General features: G+C 39.7%; 1 protein-coding gene across 2 annotated transcripts in view; it reads right to left on the bottom strand.

Annotated features, from left to right (window-relative positions):
- Positions 1–1,967: 1,967 nt before the first annotated feature.
- Met (MET proto-oncogene, receptor tyrosine kinase) overlaps positions 1,968–11,114 on the bottom strand; it is a 124,690-nt gene continuing 115,543 nt past the window's right edge. For both annotated transcript variants that reach the window (XM_045160175.1, XM_045160174.1), the window contains 2 exons: positions 4,413–4,549; positions 1,968–4,313 (listed from right to left, as the gene is read on the bottom strand). In XM_045160175.1, coding sequence (XP_045016110.1) covers positions 4,103–4,313; positions 4,413–4,549 — 348 coding nt within the window. In that variant the 3' untranslated portion in view covers positions 1,968–4,102. The remainder of the gene's footprint in view (positions 4,314–4,412; positions 4,550–11,114) is intronic.

Below are 11,114 nucleotides of genomic sequence, written 5' to 3'. Positions count from 1 at the left end.
TATAGATCTAAGGAATGCAACTTATTTTTTAAAAAAGATTTTATTTTTATTTATTTATTTGAGACAGAGAAAAGGGAAGAGAGAGAGAGAGAGAGAGAGAGAGAGAGAGAGAAAGAGAGGGAGAATGGGCCCGCCAGGGCCTCTAGCCACTGCAAATGAACTCCAGGTGCATGCACCCCCTTGTGCATCTGGCAAACGTGGGACCTGGAGAATTGAACCAGGGTCCTTAGGCTTCACAGGCATGTGCCTTAACTGCTAAGCCATCCCTCCTGTCCTAAATTTTTTCTTTTGGCTTTTCGAAGTAGTGTCTCACTCTAGCCCAGGCTGACCTGACATTCACTATGTAGTCTCAGGGTGGCCTCACACTCATTGCAATCTTCCTACCTTTGCCTCCCGAATGCTGGGATTAAAGGCGTGTGCCGCCATGCCCAGCTTGAATGCAGAGTTTTAATACTGATTGATTGTGTAATTTTGCCTGTCTTTACCATTAAATTCTTTTGAGTGCAAAGGATAATTTTACATCTATATATCCAAATAATAAGTACACTTTGCTGCTTATTATTTGTTGATTTATATAAAATGCCAATCAACTTTATTGATACAATTCTACCATTTCTTGAAATAAATTACATTAACATTTTGAGATATTAGTATTCAAATATTTGTTTTCTTTACAATGTATTTTAAAGATTTTATATTTTTCCCTTTATTTAAGGATGCCCTATATGTCAGAGAGTAAATAATTATTTTCTACATCATAAAATTAAAAAAATCCACATAGTTGAACACTTAGAACATCAAGCCAAGTTATGCAAAGGGATATATCTTTTTCTTTTTCAGAAGATTCCCAACCCTTGCCCTGTGTAACAGAGCTACGTGGGCCAGAACTTTGTATAGGTGGTTTATACTTGTTGAATGAATATGAAATGATATATCTTTTTCTTTTTCAGAAGATTCCCAACACCTGCCCTGTGTCACAGAAGCTACGTTGGCCAGAACTTTGTATAGGTGGTTTATACTTGTTGAATGAATATGAAACTCCTGTTTCAGCTCAGCAATTGCTTGAAAAGTTACTAAGTGTCAGATACTAGGGATACAAAGGTGACAAGGTCTTATCTTCATATGATATAGAGGAGTGACTATCTATGGAATTGGATCTCTTGGTTGGAAGGCAGTTTGGCTACACACAGGAATTGGATTCTCTTCCAAGAAAGAATTAACTACCACTGTATTTTGTTTACATCAATGTAAACTTGGATCTTTCAAAAATCATATTTTCCAGCCAGGCGTAGTGGCACACGCCCTTAATCCCAGCACTTGGAAGGCAGAGGTAGGAGGATTGTCGTGAGTTCGAGGCCACCCTGAGACTACATAGTGAATTCAAGGTCAGCCTGAGCTAGAGTGAGTCCCTATCTCAAAAAAACAAAAAATATCATACTTTCCCCAAATTGCTACAGAATTCTTAGATGACCAAAATACCACCTTCGTGTTCTTTTACAAGAATGTCTATAGACATGACCTGTATGCAGTTTATCTGGTAACTGAAGATTCAGGATAGGCAAGTGTGTAGAACAAAGGGGTAATTATGAATGGGCAGGAAGGCATCTTTTCAATCCCAACTGGGTATCTATTTCTATACCAACCATGGGTTATCCTTTGTTATGCCTTTTGGTACAAGGATATATCTTGCTGGAGAGGAGCACTAAGCTAAAACACCCACATAATCTAGCAAGTAACAGGTTGCCAAAAAGATGCAGGTAATTAAAAAACTCAGGACAGACCACCCTTATGAGGACAGAGACTTCCAGAGATTCAGTAGTGCTAATTCAGTTAGGTACTGCCCACGCGTCAATGACGAAATCTGAGAACTAGGTGGAAGCCCTACGGAGGCAGGTGAAATCAATCTTGGGCTTCCCCAATCTTGATGTAAATGACGTATAGAGGCAAGCATGATGACTTTTAACCACTTTTCAGTATACAAGATCTTACATCATTTTATTTCATGTTATGGTTTATTAGAACAACTATTAACATATGTAGTACCATTCAGCTCAACTGCAGGTATAGGCAGTGACAAGTTTTTAATGCTTAGAAGAATTACTCCCACAATCTGTCCAGACACATTAACCTACAAAAGTTCATAAATAGAAAACAAGATTTTCACATTGTAGCTTTCTCAAGGATATGTACAGGTATGCAGCCCTACTGACGGGCTGTTTCTACAAGCTCTCTGCTCTTAATACATTTATTTTCCTGACCTCATAGAGACAGTGTTTAATTTTGCAGATTTTTTTTTTTATCATCCACCATTTGAAATACTCTGTGAATTAGTACTGTCCTTTACAATTACGACACAGTAACATTTGACTTGAAATACCTCTGCAGACAATTCCTCATGTATTCTGGCAAGTTCTACCATATTCAAAGAGCTTTTGGTTGCAATCATTTTCCTGCAACAACAGCCAAACCTGATGACTGGGCTTCAGCAAAACACATGCTTGTCATAGCTTGCTCTATTAACCCCTGGCTTCAAATCCTGGTGATGTAATGAGGGTGGGGTGTACTGGCAATCAGTACATTTCCTTATCACTATTTACAGTCATTAAAATCAAGCTGCTATTAATCTGAGTTTGACATACCTTTTCTGAAATGTTCACAGTGCAGTATTTTTGTGGCCTAACAAAATTTTTCTTGTATCATGAAAAATAAACATTTCTATAAAAATATAATCTCAGCGTGTACAATGGCAAACCGTTGGAGCAACCCACGCCACATGCACTATACAGTAGTAGGCACAAGATTTCCACAGAATGAAACATCTCTAAAGTCCTGCCTGGAGTAACTGTTCATCCAGATGGAAGTTTTGATTGGCTTTTTGTTTGACTGTTTTTAAAATATGCTTTTATTTAACACAAAATATGCTGTAATGTAAAACAGAACTTCCCAAGCTTTGTCTCCCCTTGTTTGCGCAGTGGGAGGCCTCCACCTGAGAGTTAATATTTCCAGTCCCCTGACCTTTTCTTTGTTTTACATACAAGCTGTTCCTGGAACCAGTTATTCTGTCAGTTGCACTCTTATTTAAAAACATACTGATTACTTTTAAAAATATTTACCATCACAAATTACTTATTTTCCAAGTTGCTGTTAAAAAACAGATAAAATGTATTAATATTCCCAAGGTCAGAACAGTTTCATTCTCAAACAGTTGAATGTTTTGTCTTGTTTTGTTTGAGACAGGGTCTCATACTATTGCCCAGGCTTGCCTGGAAAAATCATTATCTTGTTCACGTTGGCCTTGACCTTGTGGTAATCTTCCTGACTCAGCCTTCTAAGTACTGAGGATATAGGGCTGAGCTACCACTCCCAATTAAACAGTTGATTTGTAATTGAAAACTAAGAATTTCATAGTAAATAAGCTACTTTTGAAAACCTTAATATTTATGTACAATACATAAAAATCCCTGATGACTTATAAACACATCTCATGTCATGCTATTTTGAAACTGTAAGTGCATTATGGCTGGACAGTCATCCAACCAAAGGAATGTGTATACAGAAATTTTAAAGGGAATGCTTGCCTGATGGGTGAATGAGATGTCAGTAATGGGAAATGTTCATGACCACACAACAGACAAAAGTTCTCTGAAGCAGTGGTGTTCAAATTAGTGGCCTGGCCCTGGGCTGTCATATCTGTCTTGCATAAGGCCACTGCTTCTGATTTCTCTGTGAAGATTCTTCAAATGTATGAGTTCCTCACCTAAAATCAAGTGGGACTCTGATTTTTAAAAATTTCAACCCAGAATTACGGTTTTGGACTCCACTGAGACAGGAGTGCTGTCACAACTGCAGGTTGCCATTGGTTACCAGTCTATGGGACCAAGCTTCTGTTCTTCATGCTTTGTCAGATGAAAAGTTCCTTAGGAACCCACTCAGAAATGATAAAGCAATTCAAAGTCTTGCAGTGGCACCATTTTGGCAAGAGCAAAAAATACTGGATGACCTTTCAAAGGCCAGGCAGTGCAAACCGTTGGAAAAAGTGTAGACCGTTGTGTGGGCTGTTCTATGATACTTCTTGGATGGGAGTTGGTAAGCCTCCCATCAATCATGTGTTCACCTCACCATCAACGTTATCTGGTGATGATAACAGGGAAGGGTAAGGAGCCACACATTTTACATTCACATAAGTAGCGTTCACATGGACGTAGTGCTCCCCGATGAAAGTGGAGAAGATTGCTGAGATCCTGGAGACCAGCTCAGAAAAGGATGGGCGCATTTCAGCTTTGGGGTGCCAGCATTTTAGCATCACTTCATACCTGTTTTAAAAAGAGATGCTGTGAGGCCAAAAGGCAAGTGCTTCTGTAAAGATAGCAAATGTAAGAGAGACACAAGGTCCTGCTGTGATTCCTACTTACAAGGGGTCTGGGCAGTACTCGGGTTGTAAGAGCCTTCTGCCTTGCAACAAGTAAATGGTGATATCAAATGTGTTGACGTCAGGGTAAGGAGGGGCTCCTCTTGTCATCAGCTCCCAAAGGAGCACGCCAAAGGACCACTAAATAAAAACAGGAGTAGGGAAACAAGACGAGAGAAGTATGACCAAACACATTAGAGAAGTCAGTAGGTCTTTGTAACTAAACCTAGCTTCACATATTCAAGATTATTGCTATGTGGGGAAAAATTTTCCTTAAAAACAACTAGTAAGGCATGCATATCCTAGCCTTTTGAACCTAGAATCAGATGAGGTGTAGATCACAAGTAACTGCAATTTGCCAAAGCAACATGTGATGTCTGCATAATAATTAAGATTTCATTTGCCGTTGGTGGAATACATTTTCCAGGCTCTCTATTATAGGGCCAAAACACTAACATGTTTCTATCCTCTCTTTTGATAGCTTCACTAACTCTTTAGATTATTAGTAAAAGAGAAAGATCAATGAAGCCTTCCAGAATTTAAATTAATGGGATTTCAAAAGGAATATAAATGCCTTGTAAGAAATAAAGCCATATATAAATATTACCATTAGAATGAAGCTCTAAATCAGCATAAGTAAAAATCCATGCTAAATCAAAAATAACTAAAATACTAGGCAACACAGTTCTCTATTGAATATTCATTTCAATAAAGTTGAAGTTAGAAAATATTAAAGTACTAGGTTATATATGAAACAGCTGTATGTATACATTATAGGAAGATCAGAGAGACAGAGAGGTTAAATGACTTGCTAAAATTCCCCAATATATATGAATTCACACTGACATAAACATTTAAGAGTTCTTGACCCTTGAGTCCTGCTGAGTGTACTAAACTTCACTAAGTATGCATTTTCTTGATTTAAAGCCCCCTACTCAGAATGAGCAGGCCATACATATTATCTCCCCCTGGCCATGTGCCAAGGATGACAAAATCACAAGTCTGTATGTGCAGGGCAACCTGTGCAGAGAACCCAGAAAGTCAGTTCTTACTATACAACACTTTAGGACATTTTACTCTCATATTAAAAAGCATATGGGAAGGACATGACATCCTTGGGAAAGAAAAAGGTGAAGAGGGGAAAAGGAAAAGAATCAAGACCTGACAGATGGAGTAGGAAAACCTAAAATTGAGGAGCAAGAACAATGCAGGTCTTTGAATGCTGAGACTGAAAGAAACTAGGTAGATGCTGAGGGGGCTCATACAATCACACCCTTTCCCAAGTGCCAAAATCTCCCTTTTAAGGGGCAGGAGTGAGAGGGTGAAATCGGGTCTCACAGTATAGCCCCAGCAGGCTTTGAACTCACAGCCATCCTACCTCGACCTCCTTCATGCTGGAATTCCAGGTATGAGCCATGCATTGGTCTCAAGAGCCCAGACCAGTGAGTGGGAGGTAGATAATTTTAATGTCAACTTAGTCTTTCAAAATTTAAATTTTCAAAACCTGAAAATCATACATGTTGACAATTAATTATTCTTTCAAGTTCCAGAATTAAAACATTTGAACTTTAAATTAAAATTTAAATTATCTTGATGAGTTAACTATCTATTGACATTACTGGCCTTTGATCCTGTTCAGGCAGATTGTTGTCCCTTTTACTAGATAGGTCCCAGGGACAATTAAATAACATTGAGTAGTATGTAATAACATAAAGATTGCAACACACAGCAATACTACAAAAGAGATAGAAATGTTTTAACTAGTTGGGAGTGGTGGCACATACTTTTAATGCCAGTACTTGGGAGACAGAGGTAGGAGGATCACCATGAGTTGAAGCCACTCTGAGACTACATAGTGAATTCCAGGTCAGCCTGGACCAGAATGAAACCCTACCTCAAAAAAAAAAAAAAAAAAAAAAAAAAAAAAGAAAAGAAAGAAATGTTGTAACAGCCTGGCCTACAGGGAGACCCTGCTTCAAAAAAGACCTAAATAAATAAATAAATAAATAAAAGATGAGTGCATACACAGAATGTGTAACCTTTGAGACTATTTTGCTAAGTGAAACAAACTAGTAACAAAAGAACAGTACTGCAAAAAAGTCAAAAGCTCAAAGCAGTAATAGTAGGGCACTGAGAAAGATTCTGGGAGGAGTAATGAGAAAACAGATCCTAAGGAACAGGCAGAATTTGCTTTACAGGAACACAGGAACAAGTAATATGAGGGCACAAAGAAAGTTCTGGATGGAGTTGGCTTCCCAGCAAGAGTACACATGTGAAGGGCTGGAGAGATGGCTTAGTGGTTAAGCGCTTGACTGTGAAGCCTAAGGGTCCTAGTTCGAGGCTCGATTCCCCAGGACCCCACGTTAGCCAGATGCACAAGGGGGCGCATAGTCTGGAGTTCGTTTGCAGTGGCTGGAGGCCCTGGCACACCTATTCTCTCTCTCTCCCCCTCTTTCTCTCTCTGTCTGTCACTCTTAAATAAGTAAAAATAAACAAAAAACATTTTTTTAAAGAGTACGCATGTGAAGCTGGGTGTAGTGTCACATGATTATAATTCCAGTACTTGAGAGGCTGAGGTATGAGGATCGAGTTTGCGGCCAGTCTGGGCTGTATAGTGAGACTATCTCAAGCACCACTGTTTGAGGAAAAAAAAAAAAGTACATATATGGTAATTGAATCACTCCTACTGTAAGTGACACTCTTGGATCTGCAGTGTAGGTGAGAAGAAGGGGGAGATAAGGTTGAAACAGGACTGTGTGGTAGAGGTGGGCTAAACTGAAGTTGATGGGACATGACTGGAAACTGTAACCACATGCTGAAGGCAAAAAGTAGAAACTGGCCCACAGGTGGAGGAGTGTGATAAGAACAGGTGACATATGCTATAGAATATGGAACATGGAAGCCTGTAGGGCTTCTTTCGAGTTAGGTGGCAGAAGAGTGTCTGACATATGGCATAACATACATAGGCATCACATCCTTCAAAAAGTATTTCCGGGCTGGAGAGATTGCTCAGAGGTTGAGACACTTGCCTGCAAAGCCTAAGCATCCACATAAGCCAGATGCACATGGTGGCACACACGTCTGGAGTTCTGCAGTTGCTACAGGCTCTGGTGCACCCATTCTCTCTCTCTCTCTCTCTCTCTCTACCTCTTTCTCTCATAAATAAGTAAATATTTAAAAAAACACTCAGCCATAGAAAAGAAGGTGTCATCTTCTAAAGAATGGATAACCCTTGCTGGGCGTGGTGCCACACACCTTTAATCCCAGCACTTATGAGGCAGAGGTGGGAGGATCGCCATGAGTTCAAGGCCAGCCTGGAGCTACAGAGTGGGGTCCAGGTCAGCCTGGCCTACAAGGAGACCCTGCCTCAAAAAAGACAATATATATATATATACAGAATGGGTAACCCTTGAGAATATTATGCTCAGTGAAACAAATTAGTAACAAAAGAACAGTACTGCAAAATTTATATATATGAGACATCTATAGTAGTTGAATCCTTAAAGACAAAAAGTAGAAAGATTGTTGCTGAGTGCTACAGTAAGGGGAAAGGAAGAGTTCTTGTTCAGGGGTATTGTTTCAGTTTTGTTAGAAGGAAAGTTGCTGAGATCTGTTGTAGTACAAGGTTCATGTAGTTAACTCTACTGTACTGTACAATTAAATATGGATAAAATGACATATTTTATGTGTTTTTAACACAATAAAGAGATCAAAGATTGACTGATACATTGAAGCTATTGATAAAACAAGATGGATACTCCCAAATGCATTTTTTTTTTTCAGTGAAAGAACAGGATCAGAGAACTGCTGACAAGGATTCCATTTATGTAAAATTCTATGTAATTAAAAAACATAGAGTTAATAAAATCAGTGATTTCCAGGACATTTCAAGAAGGCAGGGCTGGGGGACAATGTTAAATGCTTCTGAGAGATGAGACAGGATGAGGGCTGAGAAAAGCCAGCTGTATTAAATGAGTAAGAATGAACATGCGACTTTAACGAAGAACCTGTGTTAAATGCAAGGCACTACATGGTGTTGGCTGAGTCATTTCAGGAGGAGTGACTCCAGTCTTGTTTGAATGGACTTAGAGTATGAGGTGGAGCCGAACTCCACCCAGGCACTGGCTGAGAAGAGTATCTCTCTATTCATAAGCAGGCGCGTTCTTGCTTGTAGGGCTCTGTATAAGCATGGCCTATTTACATGCTCTTGGAAATGATCCAAGTCAACATTCAAAAGATTGTCTTTGAAGTGAAACTTTGCTCAAAACTTTCCATGTAATCAGGAACTGTCTGCTAAAGCAACATTGGGCCTGATGGCTCGGGTCAGCCTTTATGTGTACAATGCAGTGTCTTTCAGTGACGAGGGAAAGAAATAGCACTGGCATTTCTACAGAAGAGAAATTTCCAGTCTGGCATCCCAGTGGTGTACGGAAGGACACTAGGAGAATGCCAACTTTTTTTTTTTTTTTTTTTTTCGAGGTAGGGTCTCACTCTAGTCCAGGCTGACCTGGAATTCACTATGGAGTCTCAGGGTGGCCTCGAACTCATGGCAATCCTCCTAAGTCTGCCTCCCGAGTACAGGGACTAAAGGCCTGTGCCACCACGCCTGGCAAATGCCAGCTTTTTAAGGCAGTTTCAGTTAGGGACTGAGGCTCAAAGAGAACCATGAGATGCTACCACAAGAAATGACATTCATCTGACAGAGAGTCATCTACAGCGCCCCCTGCTGCCCACAGTCCACTGCACTCCCGAGGTGGGCTGACCCAGATGGGCTGACCCTAAGGTTCAGCCTCCAAATTTACTCACCAATCAGGTCTTCCACTTACATACCTAAATCTATATGCCATTAAGGCTGTGGCATGCCCATTTTTTTTTTCTCTCTCACTCACTCTCTCCCATAAAAAAATGCAAGTCAGTTGGGCTTGCCTCAACAAACAAACAAACAAACAAACAAACAAAAAACCCTACAGACTTTATTTGGCCTTTACAGAGGTCTTTGTGACTAAGGGTGTATGTGTATTGTTTATACTACAGATACAGTAACACTGACACATAAATGAGTACTCACATAAATTAAATATCACCTATATTCTTTATCACCAGCCACTTGTTATGTTGTTCTGTGTTTATGTTTCATGTAGTTGTCTTTGTGTGTAACTAAATTTACGTCTATTAAATGTTTAAGAGTACATGGATAAGCTTTAAAATGATAATAAATTCTAAAGTTAAGCTTATAAATATATTTGAAATAATTCATCTGTTGTAAGCTTTTGGCTTTATGTGTGTTAACATATTTTGTCTATATTTATAACTCTTATACTTTCTTTAAAATACAGCTTCCTAGGTTTTCATTTTAATTTCTAAATTATAACAATAATAACGATAATAAAGTAATATTAAAAAGAGATCATTCAATATAAAGAGATAAGATTACAAATATAAAGTATGTTTTCAATTAAAAATGACATATTTAGATAAAAATGAGACCAAAGTTATCCAGGAGGAAACCACGTGCTACTATCATTACTTCCTATTTTTCTTTTTAATGTTCAAAAAGATGGTTTTGCTAGGCATTATAGTGCACACCTTTAATCTCTGCAGTCAGGAGGCAGAGGCAGTAGGATCACTGTGAGTTTGACGTCACCCTGAGACTCCACAGTGGATCCCAGGCCAGCCTGGGCTACAGCACCACCGTACCTTAACTCCTCCCCCCACAAAAAATGGTTTTGTGGCCGCTCACACTCAGAATAACCCAAATCAATCCTGCCCAGCCCTCTTCCTCTGCCACAGACCAGAAAGACCCCCCGAGGCCTGACAGAGCCTGAAGAAAATGTCCCGTCAGCCTGATGTGGTTCTGACCGTCAGGTCAACCTAAAGTCCTGCTACTGTGCCTGCGGACGTGAAGGCTGTCGTCTCCTGTGTGGTCATGTATTACCCTGGGGAAAAGGGGGAAAAGGGAATGCATACTGGGCCTTCATTGCTGGCCTCACTTTATGGGAACGTGTTACGTGGATGGATCTGCCTTTCCCCATTTTCTTTGTTTAGTTTTTATTTTTGAGGCAAGCCCAACTGACTGGACTTTTTGTTTTTAATGTGAAAGAGTGAAATTGAGAGCGAGAGCAAGAGCGAGAACAGGCATGCCAGGGCCTTGAGCCCCAGACTTTGTGATCTTGAACGTCTGGCTTACATGGTATTTGAAGAGTCCAACCTGGGTCCTTAGGCTTCGTGGGCAAGTTTCTTAACTGCTAGACCATCTCTCCAGCCACCACCACCCCCCGATTTTCAATAAAGTCACTTCCTGGCTAGGAGGCATATAGCCTTCTAAAATTAATAGCCAATTTAATCTAACCCACATCTCACCCTCAAAAATTAATTATTGGTGTACTCATTTGCTTATATACATGGGTTCTAGTTTATGTCTTACCCTCAAGCTATAGGCTTGGGTCCATTTAAAAACAAGCCAAGCTGAATTTTTGGTTATGGGTAGTTATACACATGGCAAAGAAATTATTTGTTTCAGCCTCCTACCCTGCTGCTCATTTCATACCGACCCTCATCCTGAGTATCAAGAGATCCCATGGGAAATGTACCAGGGCTCTATAGGACACATTCCCAGACTGGGAAATTATTATATTATTGATTGTGGCCTAAATGTTAGACTCGTGATAAACATATCAGTTCCTTGTCTGTCCATACTTCTGTTAAT

The sequence above is a fragment of the Jaculus jaculus genome, chromosome 10, assembly GCF_020740685.1.
Source record: "Jaculus jaculus isolate mJacJac1 chromosome 10, mJacJac1.mat.Y.cur, whole genome shotgun sequence".
NCBI classification, from domain to species: Eukaryota; Metazoa; Chordata; class Mammalia; order Rodentia; family Dipodidae; genus Jaculus; species Jaculus jaculus.
The sequence above is the reverse complement of the archived record's forward strand: the minus strand, read 5'-3'. Positions and strand labels throughout refer to the sequence as shown.